We start from the raw sequence: 23,352 nt of genomic DNA, 5'->3' as shown, positions 1-23,352 counted from the left end.
TATCTTACTCAAAGTCTTGTTCACACTGATGATCTCCAGAGATCAATTTTCCCACAAATACTTCATTGTATTTCCACTAGACCAATCAATATATGGATGAATTTAAAGTATGGATATCAAAATATCTTCTTTTCATAATGATAAAACATAAAGTACTGATTGGCAAGTCTAACCTAGCTCAGAGGCTATAAGCATTAACGTAGAGCTATGCTAAGCTTCTGTACTTCACAGTACATTTTCTCTAAGACAGTGCCTATTTTTTGTTTATAAATATTATTTAAGCTCAGTCTTGAAATACTTGTTACCAGCTTTTAGTTATTCAAGTTTTATTTAAACAACTAATGAACATTATTCAACCAGTACTATTTGAGCAAATTAATAACTTCCACCCCACAAATAAATACTCTACTTCCAAACCTGAGCTCATATCAACACAATTTCTGTCAAGAAGGTTTTGTTATTTCAAAGCAGATTAGTTAAAAACTCCATTCATGTTCTGCAATTATCATATGCTATGTTATTATTAAATAACAGCAGTTAACATTACTGATCCCTAACCTAGTGTGTCAGGCACCGAGCTAATGTTTTTCACACACTAATTTATTTAATCTTCATTTTAAAAGCATTATGATACACATATTACTATTTCTCCCATTTTATCAGTGAAGGAACTAAGGCTTGGAGATGTTAAGTAACTTACCCAAAGCCATACAACTAGTAAAAGCTACAGAACTAAGACTGGAACCCAGGTCTGCCTCCAAACCCATGCTTCTCGCCATTCTATTACTATACCTTGGCTGTGCATCCTATTTTCATACATCTTGGAAAAAGGTTTCTGGAAGAAGCACCAGCTATGTTTTAAACAGCTCTCTGGGTCAAAGCAAGCCCAGAAGAATTTGATGGGATGCCTGCTAGAATACGGGAAAGTGGATTTCACTGTGCCCAACTCCAGTTTTTTTTAGGGAAAGTCTAAATCTCTGTTGTTTCTGACCTCTTTATGTATACCAATTTACTCATTTGTCATTTTGCCCAGCACAGAAAGAATTCTCTTCCAGATGCTGCAATGAAGACAGAGCAGCATTCAATTCATCAGGGAATCCTCTAATACTCTCTGAAAATGTATGCATATCTGAACTGGGCGTAGAGTACTTAAGGATTAGAGAACAAGAAGCAGGTATTAAGGTCTACATCACACCATGAGTAGGAGACTGGGGAATAACATCTAATGATGTTTACTCACCCACAGTTCAGATTCCAAACATCTAATGAATTTGCCCTATTCTTTATCAGAAGTTTGCTTTACATATGTAACCACGATAAAAGTTCAATAATGATAAACATTATAATTTCCTTATTCTGAACATGCAGTCTAATCTAACTGTAACGGCAGGAATCACGCTCATGCTACAAACCTGGTCAATATTGAGGCGGAGAGGCATCAGCGACACTCTCAAGCAGCATTCTTGTGGGGACCTGCCAGATTCCGGACACACGTGTAAGGCTTTCACTGTCAACTACAAGGCAAGAAAGAGAATAGCATTTTTCCACAATAATATGATGACCTTCTTGTCTTTAAAAATAAGAAAAAAAAAAAAGAAAAATTCCTATTCCTATTCCTATACCATATGAGAAAAAGAGGAATTGTTTACCCTCTTTCCTTAAAAGACTGAATCAAACATTCTTGGGTCACATGCCCCCATCAATAATCTGATTAAAGGCTGGGCGCGGTGGCTCATGCCAGTAATCTCAACACTTTGGGAGGCTAAGGTGGGAGGATTACTTGAGTTCAGGAGCTCCAGACCAGCCTGTGCAACATAGGAAAACCCCATCTCCACAAAAAAACAAAAAATTAGCCAGGCATGGTGGTGCATGCCTGTAGTCCCAGCTACTCAGGAGGTTGAATGGGAGGATAGTTTGAGCCCAGGAGGTCAAGGCTGCAGTGAGCCACGATCTGCACTCCAGCCTGGGTCACAGAGTGAGATACTGTCGGGGGGAAAAAAAAACTGCTTAAAGATATAGACTCTCTTTAGAGGAAAAATTGCAAATGGATAATGTTGTACTTAGTAACAGGAGTTTACTGAAACCCTGAAGCTAACCATAGGCCCATATGCCAAAATCAAATTCTGTGAGCGACCTCCAAAGTCCTGAACGAATCATTTCTACCTTACTAAAATGTAAAGAGTGTTAGAAATCTGGAACACCTTCAGCAATACTACATATTTTGTATTGATCACTAGGGACTTCTACTGTTCCTCAGATATCAATTTATTAGCAATTAGAGTTAATGGACCCTAGAAGTGACATACTAAATAATTTTTAAACATAAAACTTTAAGCAATACATTCAAAAAGGATTTTTCACATTAAAATGAGAAAAGATATCTAGTAATTTTCCCTACTTTAACTCTCCTGCAGCTAGATATAATAAAAACATGTTTCCAAAACTAACATAACACAACAATGAGGTTAACTCTTACCATGTTGGAGTGAGCTTTCCGAGGCATTTCTTTACTGCAATACAGATATAAAAATTTATTCATTTGTGATGTCGCCAAACGATCTCGAATCTCAAGATCCTGAACAATGAACACCTGCCGGGAGACTGGGTGTTCTGAGAGGCTGGAATCACAGTCAGGTTTGCAGGGTGGGTAGACTTCATGCTGAAACTTCACCTTAACAGATAAGGAGAAAGAATGCAGAACAATTCTTTACATTTTATTAGATTGTATTTTCTCTTTAAAATGCAAAATATCACTCATCTTTCCTTTGAATTCTACCTCAGCTTACAATTCCACCTTCAAGAAACTCAACATGACATTCCTTCACTTGTTCACTCATTTATTCATCTACAGTGCTCCCTGCTTGTCCAAGGTTTTGCTTTCCACAGTTTCAGCTACCCATGGTCAACTGAGGTCCAAAAATATTTCAGTATTTTGAAACCAAGAGAAACACCTTTCATATAACTTTTATTGTAGTATACTGTTATAATTGTTCTATTTTATTATTCATTATTGTTGTTAATCTCTTACTATGCCTAATTTAGAAATTAAACTTTATCATAGGTATGTATGTATAGGAAAAACACAGTATACATAAAGTTCAGTACTATCTGCAGTTTCAGGCATCCACTGAGGCTATTAACCATGTATGCCTGTGGATAAGGGGGACTATGTGGACCCTACCATACACAGAGAAGCTTGACTAATATTTCTATTTGACCTTGGTAAAATCTCTTATTTCCAAGGAAAATTCTCAGTAGGAATAAGACATAAAATTATTATCTTGCATACCTATGAAATTGCTTTAAAATGAATCAGCAGAGGCAGGGTTCAAGTTCCAAAAGGAGGCACAGATATGATTAAATACATGGAATTGCCATCACTACAATATTGCTATGCTAACCATCCTAAAATATGACACTTGGTACAATCTCAGACAAGCTGGTAGAATTAAATGCATGTGATGCCATCAGTAGTCTGGCCCTACTGGTCTCTAGTCATTCACAAAGGACCTGTCAGATGCACTGTCCAAACACAGGCTTTCCCAGACAGATGCTCTAGGGTGGCATCTCCTCAGTCTGATCCTACCTCAGACTTCCTGAATCAGAAACTCTGGGATGGAGCCCAGAAACCTGTGTTTTAATAAGCCCTCCAGGGGATTCTGAGCTTGCTCAACTCTGAGAACCACCACTCTAGCGGTAGCCCAGACAAACAAAAATAAAAGAAAAACACCTCAATCTTCTTAGAACATTTGAGAATGAAAAAGAGGTTAAGAGTTTTATATAAGATCCTTGCACTTTTCCAATCCAAAGGGTTGGGACTTAAGGCTCAAGACTACGTGGTGGGGGATAACAAAAGAACCCCCCCCCATATCCTACTTAAGTGGATTTTTCCTTTCAAATGCCATCTTACCTTGCTTAGCTGTATTTCCATTAAAAAGTCATGGTTCCTTCCTTTTCCCCCACATACTGTATTACGTCCATGTCTTGTGGGCGTATGAAAAGGCGAACTGTGGGGACTACTAAAAATGAGCAAAAAAAAAAAAAAAAAAACCCTTTTGTTAAAGGAATATTCAAAGAAAGTCAATCAATGACATTAAGGAAAATAAGATGAAAGACAAAGTAAGAGTACAAAGATATCAGAACGCTGCCACACATTACTAGAAACCAAAACCGTATCTTCTTTACTCTGTAGACATTGAAACATGCATTTTATTATTGCCATTAGAGTAATCATCTGCTTGCTAAATACTCAAAACTATAGGAAAAGCTAATTATGATGCTGGGATCCATATCACAGGATACACTTAGAAATGAGACCTCCTTATAAGCTTCTTGTTACTTTGGAAACCCTTTATAGTCAGAACACAAGTCCTAGGAATCCCAACTAATACACAAAATAATTATAGTAAAGTTGGACATGTTTTAAAGTCACTTTTAAGCAGAAAAAGTTGCTGAACTATAGTGTCAAATGTTATTGCTCCATGCAGCCTCCACACCATGCCCCACCTCAATAAGGAAGTCTGCCCCCTACAAGGATTCTGTCCACCTGATTCTCTCCCAGCGACCGGCACACTGCACTTGTCTCGCAGGCGCTTGATGACCACTGGCTCTCTGCTCAGTGCCCTGCTGGATGCTGGGGACAGGGCATGCCCAACCCCGCCTCCTGACACACTTCCTGCATTTCACTGCCCTCTGTCACTCACATGACTCACAGGAACTACTCATTTTTTGTGAAATAGGTACATGGTAGATACCTGAAAATTTCTGCTGAATGAAAATGATGAGAGTCAACATTTTAGTAAAAATACGAATAATACAAATAAGTTCACAATTGGAAAACTGTAAGAGTGACATTTAAATTACAGTTTTTAATACTACTTGATTAATAATTCTTAAAATGATAAATTCTATTTTTCTTTTTTCTCTCTAAAGGGGAAATGAAAAATTCTATTTTTCTAATAAAAGAATATATTGGCCTCCCAAATAAACTTATACAGAAATTAACTTACATATAACTTTTAGCCGGAGAAGTGGGAGGGACTGTTCCAAAATCCTTTCCTCCATAAAGATGCCAGACAAGAGAGACCTCCTTCACCACATAGCGAATCACAGGAACAGGAAAGTGTAAGGGGGCTTTGCTCGTATCAGTCTTCTTAACGGGCAGACTGAAATAATTGTCTCTTATCACAATTGCATCATCAACCATGATTTTTATAACTGGTTCTTCTTCCTTATCCTAAAATAAATAAACAGGTAACACATACTCTCTTTTCTAATTAGAAACAACTGATTATGCTGCACATCTCAAGGGGCATTCTTGCTTCTACATTCTTTTTAATAATTCCAGTATATAAAATAAGGTGATGGTTACTGACATTAGTCATCACAAAGATATTCTGCTTTATTAACCATAAAATAAACTCTCTTTGTTCTACGTAAACCACTCCATAAGGATTTTTTATGGTTTACAATTCGGCTTTCACTACTTGTTTGATAATAAAAAAGCAAAAATTTAGTGTGTGGGTATATTTTGTTTGTTTAAAGTCAATACTGCAAACCAAAAGTTAACGAATTTCAACATATGGATGATATTACCATGTTTTTAAAAATAGGTTTATCCTGAGTTTGATTGTTTGGATTGTTAAAAATTTAACCAGAAGGTTCTCAGAACTTTGTAAACAAATACAGTCACCTACTGGACAATTCCTGGAAAGTTTCCAAATACACACACACACACACACACACACCTATATGTATACATACACACAAACACACCCCAACCATCAGCCTTCACACAAACCACATCTTATCTTTTCCAATTCTTGGACTAGCAATTCTGTCCAGCAGATCCTCCTGCCATTTAATTTCACGATCCTTGAAGAGTCATCTTACTACATAAAAAATCTGGAGTTCAATAATCTATGTTGGAAATTCTGCAAATAGCATTCTTCTCTGAGTCTTTAGGAGATGTGTCACAGAAATAGTACAGTAACCATTTACAAACTGTCAACAGTATATTAAAAAAAAAACAAAGTAATTCTGAACTATAAAGAATTTACAAAATCAACAGAATTTTCTCCAGGTACCCTTTGGTCAATTCAATTTGTAACACCATTCAAGCCTTCAATAATGTTATTAATTTATTACCTGCATGGCTGCTTTTGGTGCAAAAAGAATGCAAAAGTCATCATTCTCATTGGGCACACCTGTCATTGCATCACTGACGAAATGGTGAGAGAATGAGGCATAGGTGGGACCGGGCTCCTGGGATACATTCCCACTCTCATCAGGAAACAGGAAGAGGTCTGAACAACATGGCTCCTGAATTTGAGATTTTTCATCCAAAACACCTAGATAAAAAGATTACAACATTTTGGCACACTTTGAAATATCAACAACAACAAGCATTTTAACCATATGTCAGATATATGTTGTGTGCTTTTACCTGCAATATCTCATTTATTTCCTAAAATAAGTCTATGAATCTGAGGCTTAAAGAGAGCTTAAGTAACATGCACTGAAACACCTCAGCAAGAGTCAGAAATACAACAAAAACCACTAATAGGCCAGGCATGGTGGCTCACGCCTGTAATCCCAGCACTTTAGGAGGCCGAGAAGGGTGGATCACCTGAGGTCAGGAGTTACAGACCAGCCTGGCCAACATGATGAAACCCTGTCTCTACTAAAAATACAAAAATCAGCTGGGCATGGTGGCACACACCTGCAGTCCCAGCTACCTGGGAGGCTGAGGTAGGAGAATTATTTGAAGCCGGGAGGTGGAGGTTGCAGTGAGCTGACATCACACCACTGCACTCCAGCCTGGGTGACAGACCAAGACCCTGTCAAAAAAAAAAAAAAAAAAAAAACCTAACAAAAAGACTAATGATAAATTTGAAATGGCAATGTCATAAGGACAGTTTTCTCCCAGTTAGTTGGCGCTGGGGAAGCTCAGGACTTCAGCAGTTGCTGGTTAGTGTTGAGTGGAGTTTTGCTTTAGCCAGGATTTCACCTTTGACAATACTGTCCTATAGGCGGAGCTCTGGAAGAAACTTCTTGGACAATATTACAATGTGAGGGGAAACTGGTTACATTCAGCAGAGCCTAAATGTAGGGGGAGGGAAGAGGGAGGGGAGGGAAGAATAGCTGTTGAGCAAGCATTAGGTGGCAGAGGAGGCAGCGATTCAAGTATGAAAAGAAGACCTCTTCCTGGGGCCTGGGATACCCAAACTGGATACCTAATCTTAGGTAGCTATCGCAAAAGATTACATGTGCACCAAAATCTGCATGTCAGCATACATTTTAATACGTTTATATTACATATTAAGAGTCACTCACTCTTTCCCCATTCATTCATTAAAACCAAACACTGTGATGGGGCTTAACACTAAACTGAATCAAGAGACATACTGGCTTTAAGAGACTCACAGATTAGATTTTAAATTCTTCTACAGCAGTACCTCAGAATTACTCATCCTTACAGGTACCCAGGGCCTAGTACAGAATCTTGTATATTGAAGCCACCCAGTAAATAATCACTAAATATTCTTTCCCACGTAATTAAGGTGGCTGCATACACACACACACACATATAAATATATATAAATATATATAAATACATATATATATAAAATTTATTAATTTTTTGAGACAGAATCTCGCTCTATTACCTGGGCTGGAGTGCAGTGGCACAATCTTGGCTCACTGCAACCTCCGTCTCCTGGGCTCAGGTGATCCTCCCACCCCACCTAAGCCTCCCAAGTATCTGGGACTATAGGCACCTGCCAACACATCCCACATCTAGCTTTTTTTTTTTTAATTGGAGAGATGGGGTTTCACCATGTTGCCCAGGCTGGTCTCAAACTCCTGAGTTCAAGTGATCCACCTGACTCAGCCTCCCAAACTGCTAGGATTACAGGCATGAGCCACTGTGCCCAGCCTAGCTGCTAATATTTATTACAAATAATGTAGTACATAGAACAGTAGAAGCCCCAGTTTGCTTCCTTGGTTCTAATTTATCCTAAATTAGCAAGAAAGCAACAGTTAACCCTAGACTTTTACAACACCATGAAATAATTTTTAATTAAGATTTCCCAATATATAGATATAGTTATGACCATTCAATTAGAAAAAAATACTGTTGAAATAGAGGCTTTAAAATGTTTACCTGCTTCCCTTTGGCTTTCAAGGATCTCATATCACCTGGGTCCCTCTTTGCTTATCCAACTTTATTATCTAATTCTTTTCAATAAGAGAACTTTTGTTTCAGTAACAGCCCGAATGTCATGGCTAAATAACTGAGGCTCATGCATGCCTTTGTCTGTGCTCTGCTGATGTTAATGACCTTGCCAAGATTACCTTCTCCTCCTCTTTACATACCTAAATCCCATCCACTTTTAAAAAGCCAAGCCATCTTACTTTACTAAAGTCTAATAAAATTATCCCAATCCTTTCCAAACAGTAGAGGATATACCACATTTGAAGTGTTTTCTTATATCATTTATCAATCAGTCTAAGTACTGGCACCAGTCTTGTGCCCATTTGTTTTACTAGGCTACAAGCTACCAGAAAACACAAGCACTGCCTTCTACTCACTCTGTATTCCTGACACCATCCTGGCCAGAGTTACCTATTTACTAGACACTGAGTAGACACAAGCTGAATGATTAACAGATATCCATAAAAACTCATATGCGTCTTTAATAAGTGACTTATTAAATTTATGAGAACACAAATAATGTAAGCCCCAACATTAATATCAGTGCTCCCTGAGAAGAGTCCTAGTCTTACCATTAGCCTGTGGTTTTACTGATGAGGTGGCTTGTTGCATGTCGATCTCCTCCATAGCATCACTCATCAGATCTCGTAACATTTGTTGATCTGCTTCAGGAAGTACTGGACCACGTGAGGATGATCGACCACTGGACTCTACCTATAGCCAAAAAACCTAATTAAAAATAACTGAAAATGCTCTTAAGAACCAAATTACTTACATTTATTTTATCCCAGAAATACATTACATTGTACAAAAACATCAGAAATAGAAACCTACTCATTTTTCTATGCCCAACAGCTGTTATATTTCAAGTTTTTAGTATTATCACCCTAACAAATACTGGCAAAGAGCAATAAATGTGTCATCACCTCAAAGCAAGCACAGTGAACTGGGATCTTGAAGAGGCAATGCATTTGAAAACAGGGAAGCTGAACAAACTGCAATAAAGCTGGGAAAGAGGGGATAACTAAATAAGTTTTATCTCCTCAACTCTGATGGTTGCAATGACTTTCATCCTTTTGACATAAAGCCCCTATAGGATGAAGCCTCATTTCTTGGACACCGAACAACAGTAGGGGGCACACACAGCAGGGGAAATCTACTAAATGGTGATTCAGAGGTCAGTTCCAGCACCAAATACTTAACCATTTTGGTTGGTGAACTGTAGATTCATGAAACCCAGATTGTGCTTTTTATATGTGAGCATGACTCTAAAACAGCAAGTTCCAAGCTGAAAGGGATAATTTAAAATAAGAAGAATGTTTTTTAAAAGGGAATAAACAGTAGGGGGGGTGTCATAAATCACCTTATCGTGAGAATACAGCAGGAACAAGGAGTCACAAACAGAAATGTAACGCAAATAAAGTGTAAAATAATCCTGAGCAAAAGACAACAAACACAATGCCAGTCAGGCCTTTACTAGAGTACATAACAGAGGCTCTAGAACCTAAGGGGACTGAGATTTCTGTTCATAAGAGAGACCACAAAGAATAACACTGAAAAAGAAAAAATGCTAAACAAACTGGACATTCTTCAATTTGGACATAAGAGAAGTTAGAAAGGTGACACTTGGGGCAGAAAAGTGCATTGAACTGGACACCAAAATATCTGGGTTTGTTGCTGTTTCTGCTGCTCTTTAGGGCAATCATCTAAATTCTCTGGGTCTTATTAATTTTTAACCTCTCTATCTCACCAGGTCATCATGAAAGGAAAAGGAAGTCATATATGAGAAAGTACATTGAAAACTGGATTGTCTTAGAGATAAGAAATAGGGAAAATATGATGATATAAGTAAGTCTTCTGGTAACAATACTAACACCTGCCATCTATCTTTTCGTAGCATTTTTACATACAACTTGCATAGAACAAGCTTTGGCATGATAAATGTTTTCTTTCTTCCCTTAGGACAGATGAAAATAACAAGTCTAGAAAAAAAAAGTATGATGTTTGTTAAGAAGATTAATGGAAACAAAGAATATCAAAACAGCAGAATGGTTTTCCAAAAAGGCCCATGAAATCACCCTTTCAGACCCCATTATTCTGAAGGTAAAGAACAGATGAATGACTTTCAAAGTTTCTTTTCTACCTTATGACTGTCATGAAGACCTCAATAATGTAAACATGTCACGACATGGCAGGGACTGGAGGAATCACATTGCTGACTGTACCTTAGACCTTCTTTGGAAGGCTCCAGGCTTCATATCTGCCTTGTTAGGTGTCTGCAAGTCACCATAGCTTGCAATGTACTGAATGAGATTCATTAACGCAGCACAAGAGTCTGAGCACGTTCTGATATGGACGACATCGCTGGAACAGTGTAACTCAAAGCGGGGCTCAGTCTGGACAAGACACAGAAAAAGGGATGAAAATGTTTTCCAAATGAGACAAAAGTTTCTTGACAAAAGTTTTTTTTTGCATAGATTTACATTAAATAAGATATATGATAATCTGTCTCGCTACATAAAAAAAGTATTTAAATAAATCAATTTTTAATATATTTACTCTATTTCTGACCAAAATTAGGTACACGGAAAAATGTTAAACTCAATTTTTTTTCTCTCTTAAAAAATAGAACTTAAAATTTTCATTTATTTTAATAACTTACTTGCTCTCCATCAGAATCAGACTTCACTGCAGTAATGGTTAACTCCAAAAGCCCCATATCCATCACACGAACATAATCTAAAATTTTTAAAATTAAGAAAATCTCGAGTACAGCTTTCAAAAATGTGTATCCAACCAACACCCAATACAACTAGCATTCCTTTAAAATTCATTGCAGAGAGCACTACAAATAATTATAATGCAATGAAAATATAGTTTCATCCCATAAAAGTCCTAAAATTCACTTTATTTTTTGTTAGAAACAAAAATTATCTTAAAGAAAAATTTGTAGTATATATAGTAATTTGATGTACTTAACTAGCATTATAAGAACATTACAATTTCAAACTGAAAAACCAGTATCTGAAAAACGAAGCTGTGAATATATATACCACATGATCACTATATACTTAAAGACACTTTAATCTTTAAGGATCTTTAATAAGATTCTTAGTTCACTAGCATTATCCTAGAGTTAAAATGCTTTAAAATTATTCACACACAAAAATAAAGCAGAATTCATCTACTCCATTTGTTTTTTAACTCTTACCTCTATTCAGATTTATAGTGACAGTATTGCATTTGTCAGATAGATGTAAAGCAGCTTCATCCAAGATTATTCTGAGGCAAGAACGATAAAACCAACATCTGAAAAACTAAGCTTTGAGTATCATACCCCATAATCACTATATGCTTAATTGAATCATTCTTTCTGGTATGAACATTGTTGAAATCATAAGCAGTTTCTAACTTATAACTGTCATCTAACATTTTTAAAAAACTGTTCATGAATACTAGGAATATTTAAATGGTGTAAAGAATTAGATTAAATCATCTACTCAAATTAATTCTAAATTTTTGGCAGTTTTTAAAGAGATGCCCAAATTCACAAGGTTTAAACTATAGTATAAAGACAGAGTGGGCCAGATGCAGTGGCTCACACCTGTAATCCCAGCCGTTTGGGAGGACAAGGCAGGAGGACCACCTGAGGCCAGGAGTTCTCAACTAGCCTGGGCAACATAGCAAGACCCCTTCTCTACAAAAACAAAAATGTTTTTTTAATCAGCCAGGGATAGTGGCACACATCTACAGTCCTAGCTACTCAGTAGGGTGAAGGCAGAAGATCACTTGAGTTCAGGAGTTGAAAGCTGTAATAAGCTGTGATCATGCGACTGCATTCCAGCCTGGGCCACACAGAGCAAGACCCTGTCTCTAAAAAATAAAAAAATTAAATAAAAATTATAAAGTGTATCAGGTACTATGGGAAGTTTACCATATGTTTTTAAATGCAAACTTTTTAAAGAATCTCCAGAATTAATTTCTTCCCTAAAAATGAAATGCAATAATAAATGGGTAGATGAAACATGTCACCTGAGAAAAATTGGGTAATTTGGGTAAAAGGTTATAACTATTAGTAAAAGAACGTTTAACAAAAAATTGAGACTTTAATAAAATGGTTTAGGTAAATATCAACTGGTATATTTTGAACAGATTTGTTTAGTATACAATGAAGTTTACACGGGTACCTGAGAGTAGAGGAAGATTTATCCAATGCAGCGCTACTAGAAACACTGAATGTTTCCACGGTAAGAAGAGATCGGATTGGCAAATAAAGCGGTCTAATGCCAAAGAGAAACAAAAGAACATCAATTTGCTACGGCTCCAGAAACTCTATTAAAAACAACAACAACAACAATTTGAACCTTAACTCCACTGAATTATGTATTTTTTTCAAAATTTAGTAGTATTTTAAATAAAACTTTATTTTGTTCCATTTGTGAACTTACCTATAATCAAGTGCACAGCTCCAAAGATGAACATGAAAAGTTGTAAATGAAGTTGGAGGATTATATCCCAAAACAGGTTCATCAGCGATATTCAAGAAGTATAAAATCTATAATCACAAAAAATTAAAATGCCCTGCTTTAGAAGAAAAAAAAAGGTTTCATATAATATCCTTAATACCAATGTAAACCAGAATATCTCACAGAAAAAATCATTTAATTGGAAAATCATAACAGTAAAAGGAAAAAAATCATCATTTTGAAGGAATTAGTTTCAAAAAGTACTTGCATCAGAAAAGGTAATGGATACTGGCGGATGTGTTCATTTGTTTGACTATAATAAGCATTTTACTACGTATATCAAAACATGTTATTCACCTTATATATAATAAAAATAAATTATTTTAAAAGTATTTGCAAAATCAGAATTTGAAATGAAGCCTATCCAACAACTCCAATGCTACAGAAGTCTTAGAAAATCATACCTTATGAAATTAATAACAATGTATGCATAATATAATTTCATATTTTTTGGCTTGGAACAATCTCGGAAAAAATAAATTTTGCTAAAGACTGCTTAAAACTATCAATCTGGCTTCCTATATAACTCATTGTGTGTGGGGGCGATTGGTTTTTCATATAAGTCATTGTTGAAGGAAGCTCTTTTTCCTTAATTTATACCTAGCTCAGTCTAAAAACCAGTCCCTCTCACCAACATCTGTTCTTTCATATTTCTAATCCAAACAAATAAGGAGGTTCTGCTAAATGTCTCCCTTCCAGCTGGTTATTCACGCTAACAACTTCTCTACTCCTACCAGATAGAAAGTCAGACAGATATCCTCACGTTTCCTAAATGCTTTCATGAGAAAAGAATTTTGAAAACATTCAAGTTTTTAAATAATGTATTATTTTCCCAGCACAATTAAGAAGTTCTCCTTTACTGGCTGCCCCGTTTGGGAAGTGAGGAGCGCCTCTGCCCGGCCGCCCCGTCTGGGAAGTGAGGAGCGCCTCTGCCCGGCCGCTCCTTCTGGGATGTGAGGAGCGCCTCTGCCCAGCCGCCCCATCTGGGAAGTGAGGAGCGCCTCTGCCCGGGCGCCCCGTCCGGGAAGTGAGGAGCCCCTCTGCCCAGCCACCACCCCGTCTAGGAAGTGAGGAGCGTCTCCGCCTGGCCACCCATCGTCTGGGAAGTGAGGAGCACCTCTGCCTGGCCGCCCCGTCTGGGATGTGGGGAGTGCCTCTGCCCAGCCGCCCCATCTGGGAGGTCTACCACAGAGGCCAGAAGCAATGTGGGGGCTGGACGTGGTGGCTCATGCCTGTAGTCCCAGTACTCTGGGAGCCCGAGGGGGGTTGCTCACTTGAGGCTACTAGGAGTTCGAGACCAGCCTGGCCAACATGGTGAAACATATGAAAAATACAACAGACAAACCAACCAACCAACCAAGCGACAACAAAACAGGTCTACCCTGGAGTCATACTCTAATTTTTTCTATTTTCCTCCCTTTCTGATCCTTTATCCCACTTTCTTTTGCTTCCTCTTCCTTCTCCTTCTTCTTTGTCAAATAGAGGATTGAGTTATTATCATTGATCCATACAAAGTCCCTCTCTCATTTATTTTCTTTAATTCCCACCCCCCATTTCTATTCCCCATCTTCCCATGTGCAACCTTCCTAATATGTTTGATATACATCTTTTTGTTTGTATGTACTTTTAGAAAATGTTTATTGTTTTGTGTGCAAAAAAAAAATTTAAAATTTAAAAAAAAAAAAAAAAGAGAAGTTCTCCTTTACAAGAAACATGAGAAGCAATCATAGTGCACTAGTTTTCATTCTCACATAAGGAAAGCTAACTTCTTACTCAAAGTCTCCTCTGAAAAATAACCAATTGTATTTTATTACCATAAAAAGTTGTTGAACTAGAAATTAATGAGAGAAATCCTGATAAAATGCTTTAAAGCAACATCATATTATTGGCCTAGGGAATTATATGGAAATATTGCACTTAAAGAACTTCTGATTATAAAAGCAATTCAACACACCATTCACTGCTTCTCTATGCCAGGCATTCTACAAGTCCTGGGATACAGAGTCCCTTCCCTTCCTTTAATGACATATAAGATGAGAGGTTTTGAGGACCTCACTTTAAGGGAAAAAACCAATTACATTCTGAGGTGATAATACTGGTTTTTGTTTTGTTTTGTTTTGTTTTGTTGAGACAGAGCTTCGCTCTTGTCACCAGACTGAGTGCAGTGGCACGATCTCAGCTCACTGCAACCTCCGCCTCCCGGGTTCAAGCAATTCTCCTGCCTCAGCCTCCCGAGTAGCTGGGATTACAGGTGCATTCCACCACGCCCAGCTAATTTTTGTATTTTTAGTAGAGACGGGGTTGACCAAGCTGGTCTCGAACTACTGACCTCAGGTGATCCACCTGCCTCGTCCTCCCAAAGTGCTGGGATTACAGGCATGAGCCACCATGCCCAGCCAATACTGTTCTATTTCTTAACCTAAAAGGTGGTGACACAGTAGTATTCACTTAATGGTAATTCACTGAGCTGAACATGTATGACTTATAAACTTTTCAGTATGTGTATTAGATGTCAACACAAATTTTTAAATAAATTGATACATACATAACAGCTCTCTTACCTGCTCATGCCAGCTAAGCCCAGAAGGAAGCATTCTATGCTGGAGAGTGGCTCCTTTCAGTCCTACAGCAATGAGAAATTCCTATACAGAACAAGACAAAGAATGACATTTACCACCTATGTAATCCTATAACTCAAAAGTTTTTCCAAGAAAATAAATATGTTGCCTTTTATGTAATTATTTTTAGCTAGAATCAAATCAACAGCAAGTACTTAATGGCATAAAAGTACAAAACACAAACCTTTGTATTGGATTCTGATTTATCAGACAATATTTTAACGGCAACAGACAGCATATTCAAACTGTCTCCTCCAACTCCATCTGAAGAAGTTTTACTGAGGCCATCTTCTTCAGAGGAATAAATAGTAGGTTCCAACCAGTGTGGACGGGTTGAGCTGGGAAGTCGTGTTTCTGTCGGGAGAATCACTCCATCCACTATGCCTAGAGATCCACATTGAGGTAAAAATAGTAACAAAATGATTACTTGAAATTAGCTAATCAACTTACATGACTCAAAAATCCACGTAATTCCACTGAATATAACTTAAGGAGGCATGATAACAAAAACCAGCATGGCATTAATAATCCACTCCTCTTTGCTAATGTTAGTATGACTGACAGCGCACAGCTTAAAGAAACAAAAGATTCTGAAATGCTAGGAAAATTAAATAGAAAACTATCACAAACATCTCATGTCTATGAAACAAGGTAAACTCAGGTAACTGCTCAAAAAATGGTAAGTTCTATATCTGGAACCAAAAGGAAATATTCCTTAAGGGAGAATAAAGAACATAAAGTCCCATCGACTGATGAATGGATACATAAGATGTGATCTATCTTTACAGTGGAATATTATTTGGCAATAAAAAGGAATGAAGTACAGACACAACTTGGATGAACCTTGAAAGCGTGTCAAATGAAAGAAGCCAGTCAAAAAGGCCAAATATTATATGATTCCATTTATAACAAACTTCTGAATATGCAAATCCATAGAAACAGAGTGTAGGTTAGTGTGTTTACAGGAAGGAGAGAGTGGGAGGGATGAAAGGTTATCACTAAAGTGTATGAAATTTCTTCATGGGGTAATAAACGTGTTTTAAAATGACTGGTAACGGTTGCACAACTCTTGTGAAATACTAAAAACCATTGAAAGGTACACTTTAAATGAGTATGGTGTGTGAATTATACCTCAACAAAGCTACTGCAAAAAAAGAACCTGAAGTTGACTTCTAATTTGAAAATATTACTTTGACAGCAGAATGAGAATCCTCCACAGAAAATAATTTCTAATACCAAAGTTCTGTTCTCAATAGATTTTCTCTGTTAAACAAGAAATTTAAACATGTCTAAAGAGAAGAAACCAAGACACGTTTGTCCTACCTTTATGGTATAGACTGAAACTGCTAGAATGAAGGCAAATGTAGTGCTTGTCATCAAAACCTTCATATTTTGTCACGCAAAATAATGAACCACTATTGAACTCTAACCAGAATTCACCATGCTTGTTTTCCAACAGATCTCCATTATCTTGCTAGTAAAAAAGATCAGAAAAACACAGAAGTTATTACTTAAATGCAGAAAAGTAAGCATGTTCCTTGAGATGCTCTTTGTTGATTCAGCTTAGGAAAATCTCCCATACTGCAGCAAGGCAGTCTAATCCTTGAACTATTCAATATCATGGTATAAAATAAAACTGGATAACTTAAATGCTATGTGGAATCTCTTCTATCAGATGAATCTCTGTACTTTGTTGTCACCCCAGAAGCAGAATTAGCACCTGTTTTCCAAAGGGAGAGCCACACAAAGTTTGATCTGCAATGAAAGCTAAATCCCCAAAGTTGCTATCATCATGGTTTGCTCCAGAACACTGGTCTTCATCAGTCCCTGAAACAACCTCAAAATATCAAATACTTCAATCACTGGATATATATCCTAGCAGATTTATTTAAAATAAGATACATTTGAAAAAACACTTTGGATTTGTAAACCTCACCTTCACATCTGTGAACACGGCTATTAATCCATGATTAATATTCAGAAGAACTGAGAGAAAACTCTGAGAGTTCTTGTTCTGAGAGTCTAATTTTTTTTTCCTGCGAGAACGATAGTTGGGATCAACAGTGGAAAAATACTGCAAAGTCTCCTCCTCAGATCCACTTTCCTCATCTATGAGAAATAAACATAGAATTACATTCTGATAGCATATTAAAACAGCAATGTAAAAATGATCACGAAAATATTTTATATTTATAAATGTAAAATATTTATATTATTTTTAGTTTTACAAATATGGTGTGAACACAGAAATAGATATTGTTTTTCTCTTTAGCCTTGAACTTCAATGTGCACACTATCATTCTAAAGAGAACATATTTAAGTAATAATATTCTCAATATACAGAAAGAAATGAGGAAATATTCTTATAAATTACTAAAAGAAATTGCAAAATATAGTTACAAAGAAAAATAAATTTTTAAATTCACAATTCAAAGGTTAGTACTTTGTTAATTGATAAACTAGGCATTTTAAATCAAAACAAATTAAAAATATATTACCATAGTGGACTGCAGATTTAAATGCACTAAAACTATCTTTGTTGAAAGTATTAATGAGCTGACTGGCTACTGAAAGCCCAATGCCATAGGAAATATTCTCGAATGTCTCTACTGGTGAAGGAGCTGTTGGTTCCCACAGTAGCAAGTCATTAAAGATCCTATAAAGACAAAAGTTGAAAAATAAGTACTTCACTCCTAGTTCAACAGAAGGCAAACTTAAAAAAATCCTTTTACAAGATCATATGAACAATAATTTTTTAAACGGCAAAATGGAAATTAGATCCTACAAGAATTTGGAAAAACAACAAAAATAACAACTGCATTCTTTCAATGAAAAAATAACTGATATGGCTATAATGCAGGGCAGTGACAAAGAATCTGCACAATTAGATACCTAAACAGATACTTGCCTAATTTTACCTGTGTTATATACACCAAATTACAAATTCATATTATATTTCAAAATATACCTTAAGAGACAGAAGCTCACGAAAAATAAAAACCCACAAAGAACAGAAAAGGAGGACAGCTCATCTACATGAGCGCACTTTGTAAACTGGAACTGACCCTGCATCATCTCATTGACCCCTCAGTCCTGTGGGGTGTCCAGGGCAGAATCATTATTCTCACTTTACACTTGAAGAAACTGTGTCATAAAGGTTATGTGACCTTCCCAAAGTCACATGGCTAATTAGTGGAAAAATGGGGATGAAAGTCTAGATTATGTAGATTACATCCAGCTCCCAATTCAGTTCTTTTTTTAAGGCAAGTATTTATCTGTGGGATCAATTCAGTTCTTTCCCTAGAAATACCTGATTTTTCTCTCATCAACGACAGAAAGCACAGCTTCACTGGGAAGACTTCATGAGATGAAGAATGCATATGGCGCAAAAAACAAGGAGAGAAAAACCCTTATGACTAGCAAGACTAGCCCAATCAATACTGGCAACCAATGGGAAGGCATATGTCATACCTAGGCTGTCACCACATCCTACTTTTTCAAAGAACTACCTGTCACTGCTCAGATGCCCCTCTGTCCTAGCCTCCTCCCCTCATCTATCCTCGAAGCTTTCAAGAAAACTCAAACTTCATCATGTCTTCTAGTAAGCCCATTATAAGATCTGGACCCACAGCATATCCTTCAGACAGACCCACTTAAATCACAGCACCTATAGCACCCTGCTGAATTTCCTCGTTTCCCCTTTGTAGACTGCAAGGCGCCCAAGAGAGGGACTTGTGTCGATCATCTCTACATGTGCCTAGCACAGTGGCTGTCACATAACAGGCACAGACAGTTGGTGAGGACAGTGCACGACTCACATGTAAGTGCTGCCAAAACCCAGACTCATCGTAAAGCCTGGTGTGAGTACCAGTCAAGGCACCACGTGGTGAGGCAGCCCTGCCCCCTTCTGTGAGAAGCCACTGCCAGGACAGTTCCTGAGCTTCTGAAGTCCTAGAAGGTGTACACCAGGACTGAGGATTGCGACTCTCAGGAGATTATAATCCACCCACCCATTATGTTCTCCTTATTTATATTTTGGTCTAAACACAGTCCTGATATCATTAGTACTATCAAATATTGGATGGTGCTTGTAATATCAAGAAAGAAAACAATGCTTAAGATACATAAGGACATATCACCATGACTCTGTGTCTATGAGGCTGAAACAAAATAGATGCTCAGTACATATTTAATGAAAGCAATTAGAATTTTTTTATATTCTATTTTAAACAATTTTCGACACAGAAAAAATTCTCCTGTACCTAAAACCATATTGCTAAAAACAGCCTGTTGACCAAGGCACTAAAGGAGTAAACCAACATCTTAAATATATAAAGGCAGAGTTGGTTATAACTCCTGCTCAGAAAAAAATATAAAAGGATAGTATTTACATATTAAGTGAAACTGGAATGGGGTATGAGGATTATATGGTAGTATGTATCCAGTTTAGCTTCCTGCTTCTGAGAGCTGAATTACCAGTTAATGTAGAATGTCCTTGTATGTGGGAAATACACATTCAAGTACTAAACACTGAAGGGACTCAGGCCAGCAACTTACTCTCAAATGGTTAGGGCACAGGGAGTTCTTTGTACTGTAAAGCAAATCTTCTCTGAGAATGTTTGAAAATTATTTAAACAGTATTAATTTGAAAATACAAAGCTGGATAAGGGGCAAAGGATGCAAACCGTGAGGAAGTAAGATATGAGATTTACATGATCCCGGAGAGTGAGGGAGCACTTCAGTATTTATGCAATTCTAGGGGCCTGAGAGACCAAAAACTGGTTAGTGGAAGGTATTTAATAGAATAGAAACTCTCTTAAGCAATCCACTAAACCAACTACCCAGATTAACAGATACATACTCCAATACACGTTCTAATACATACTCCCTGACTTAAACAGTCAGCTACCCAATTACCCCCAAGTGCCACAACAACGGAAGCCCCCAATATGCTAACTGCCTGCTGCTGGTGGACATCTCTCTAGCAGAGCTGAGAACCGTTCCTATCAGTGGAGTTACATATTTCATATACTCACCAAAGACCAACTGTGTCTGGCTTCAAATCTGCTTGTATTTGTTACTTTCAAGGATAGTTTAAATAAAAACTGTGCTGTTTTAATTAATGCAGACGGGGGTAAAAAAAAAATCTTAAAAACCTACAAAGATTCTCCTCTTACATATCTCTGAAAAAAATTTTTTCACTCCACTTTAAAGAAACTGGAACTAAAAACAGTAGACAATGCCTTCTGGGTACACTTTATGCAAAAAAAAGACAAAACAGTCAGATGCCACATGCAGGATTAAAAAAAAGAAAAGGGGGAAAAAAAAGACAACATAGAATTTCTATCAGTAGCTCATATTCAAAGAAAAGGCCTTGTCCTGTATTTAGAAATGAAGTGGTAGATAAATACACGTTTATGAAGTGAATGTTTAAGGTATGTATTACTGTTCTTGATGCCCTGATTTAATCAAAAGCAATCTGCTCAGTCAATGCAGAATGAGAAAAAAATAGGTCAAGTCTTTTTGATCTCTGGGCTAGGCCTTGAAAGAGTCATTTCATTTCCCTCAATCTCAGCCTTGCACATACATCAGCTCTTTGCAGACACCCCTGAACTATGAAACAAAAGGAGGAGCCTAGAAATCAGTCATTTTGAAACTGTATATCATATATAAACAAACCCCAACATTTAAAAACAATTTGAAACCTCTCTAATGTGAATTTAATATAAATTAGGGCTATTTATAATGTATATTATAAAACAAATATAAAAATGCAAATTTTAAAAGATTATTTTTAAAGTTAAACGTAAGTGATAACATTTTCTTCCTATACCAGAGTGGACTGTTCTCTGAATCTCATTTTCAAGACCACTGAAGTAATGTGAACCCTAGAAGAATCCTGGAACTTAATTTTCTGATTCTAAGAGCAAAAGTCAATAGCACCCAGTAAGAAAACCCAGGGTTTATTACTAACATTTAAGGAATAAATACCGAGTGGTATCTGATACCAAGTAAACCTACAGCAGAAACAACAATCTGAAGTTTCTGAAGATTAATGGAAACTAGAATAACTTGTCTACATGTAGGAAGCTAGTGACGACAAACACTAAGGACTTCTTTTTCTAGAAACCCACAAGACAATCCTTCAGGTATGCTACGGAGAAATCCCTTCAGTGGGTAGGAATTATAACAGACAACCACTAAGTTCTTACGATATGCCATACACTATTCTCAGAACTTTCCAAGTGTTATATCATTTAATCCTCCAAACCCTTATAGGTGGGAGCCAGGATCATCTCCATTTTACAGATGAGGATGCTGAGTCTTACAGACGCTAGATAAACTGCTCAAGGCCTTCAGAGTCTACGACCCAGAATTCCATTTGTATCAAAATATCTGCCTGGCATAAATATTGAGGGGTATCTAAATACAGTAAATTTAAATCTTGTACATGTTCACAGAATTTTGAATTCCAACAAGATATCTTTTTGAATGCTGAAGAAAAGATGCTTCTTGTACAATGACTGGGGTTCTGATTCTACTCCAGCATTGGCTAGCTGTATTAGCATCTCTTAACTCTTCACATCACTGTACGTGAAGAAAAAAATCATATTTGATAGGTAACCTGCAGTAAGCTGACAGACGGCAATCAGCCAACCTCAGGGCTGAGGAAATAAATATCTCACACACCCAGCACCATGCTAGTTAGGAAACTCTGCTATGACAATAGCACCTCATAACGGCAATAGTCACCATCAACACCACACAAAGTACACAGAGATGGCACATAATATTCAGGCAAGGAAAGGAAAGGGGGAAGACGAAAATCAGGGAGGCAATTAGAAAGTCTGATTCCAAAGATTCAACTAAATGTGTATAAACTCACCTATTATAAAGCTTCTCATAAAAGCTCTTATTAGGTAGTGTTACATAAACATTTGGTAACGTAAGTTCCAGCACATAGTGAGAATTGCTGATTGCTTTATCCTGAAATTCTGTCATTTCTACAGGGTCTCCTGGCATCACCATCTAAAACATAATAGTTTAGCGCAAAAAAAAAAAGGCATCCAATAACCATTTTATGTTTAAAATAGTAGTAGCATCTTCTTAGCCTATCCATAGGACTTGGTATGTGAGAAATAAATAAGCATGAAACATTTAACTAGAGAAAATATACACCAAGAAAAAATAGGTATTATTCAATTTTGAAGTTTAAGACCTAGCAAAAACACTACACAAACCATTTTTTTAAAAATAAAAAATCAAAAGCATTGCTCTATGACAGAGAATAATAGTATTATTCCTTTGTAGCTTGCTCACACTTTTACCTGTTCATTTTCAAACATTACTCTACGAGAAGAAAAAGGAGATGGGGCTGGTCTTCTTAGATCACAAACATCTTTCAAGGAATGAGCACCTCCTTCCTCTTCCTCCTGGTAGTGACCATCATTCTCCTCTTCTTCTTCAGCTGCAATTCTCTCCAAAATGGAATGCATGGCTGGTGGATTTATTTTCAGTACAATTCTGATAGCAAAGACAATTTTAAAAAGACCAAGATCTAAGTGTAAACGGCAAAACTTTAACTTTTGTGCAAATTAATACAAACACCACTGGTTAAATCTCAATGATAGAATTAAACTTCTCTACAAAGTCTAATTATGTTAAGGTAACCCACATATGAACATGTTGTAAACTTAAAAGTGCGGAACTGAAACAAGTAACAGAAAGACACCAACATTTTATACTTGGCTAACTGAAGGGGGCAAAAAGATTATTTTTAAATTTCATTAAAAGACAGCAAACTTTACCTAAGGATTCTAGTTATCATTAAACCAAATCCTCTCACATGTAGTCTGTTCTGCTATAATAAAATACTTGTGTACCTAAGAAACCTCATGTTATATCAACCTCATATCAGTTACTCAAAGGGAAAAGGGAGAAGCTGATTAGGAACAGTTTCAAAACTCTAACAAAAAAGTTATCTTTTCATCTA

The 23,352-nt window shown here is 36.8% G+C and overlaps 1 protein-coding gene across 4 annotated transcripts in view; it reads right to left on the bottom strand.

The window, feature by feature from the left end:
- Positions 1 to 23,352, bottom strand: part of ATG2B (autophagy related 2B) — an 84,193-nt gene that overhangs the window by 18,909 nt on the left and 41,932 nt on the right. For all 4 annotated transcript variants that reach the window (XR_009210229.1, XM_032179519.2, XM_058429451.1 and 1 more), the window contains 18 exons: positions 22,688 to 22,883; positions 22,246 to 22,388; positions 17,858 to 18,015; positions 17,296 to 17,468; positions 16,683 to 16,833; positions 15,544 to 15,743; positions 15,303 to 15,383; positions 12,664 to 12,770; positions 12,403 to 12,495; positions 11,427 to 11,497; positions 10,878 to 10,954; positions 10,441 to 10,611; positions 8,788 to 8,929; positions 6,148 to 6,350; positions 5,010 to 5,236; positions 3,911 to 4,019; positions 2,477 to 2,671; positions 1,413 to 1,514 (listed from right to left, as the gene is read on the bottom strand). Coding sequence is in view for 3 of the 4 variants with exons in the window: in XM_032179519.2 (XP_032035410.1) it covers positions 1,413 to 1,514; positions 2,477 to 2,671; positions 3,911 to 4,019; positions 5,010 to 5,236; positions 6,148 to 6,350; positions 8,788 to 8,929; positions 10,441 to 10,611; positions 10,878 to 10,954; positions 11,427 to 11,497; positions 12,403 to 12,495; positions 12,664 to 12,770; positions 15,303 to 15,383; positions 15,544 to 15,743; positions 16,683 to 16,833; positions 17,296 to 17,468; positions 17,858 to 18,015; positions 22,246 to 22,388; positions 22,688 to 22,883 (2,599 nt within the window). In the remaining variant the exon portion in view is untranslated. The remainder of the gene's footprint in view (positions 1 to 1,412; positions 1,515 to 2,476; positions 2,672 to 3,910; positions 4,020 to 5,009; positions 5,237 to 6,147; positions 6,351 to 8,787; positions 8,930 to 10,440; positions 10,612 to 10,877; positions 10,955 to 11,426; positions 11,498 to 12,402; positions 12,496 to 12,663; positions 12,771 to 15,302; positions 15,384 to 15,543; positions 15,744 to 16,682; positions 16,834 to 17,295; positions 17,469 to 17,857; positions 18,016 to 22,245; positions 22,389 to 22,687; positions 22,884 to 23,352) is intronic.

Source organism: Hylobates moloch, unplaced genomic scaffold (assembly GCF_009828535.3).
Source record: "Hylobates moloch isolate HMO894 unplaced genomic scaffold, HMol_V3 SCAFFOLD_16, whole genome shotgun sequence".
In the NCBI taxonomy this organism is placed as follows: domain Eukaryota; kingdom Metazoa; phylum Chordata; class Mammalia; order Primates; family Hylobatidae; genus Hylobates; species Hylobates moloch.
The sequence above is the reverse complement of the archived record's forward strand: the minus strand, read 5'-3'. Positions and strand labels throughout refer to the sequence as shown.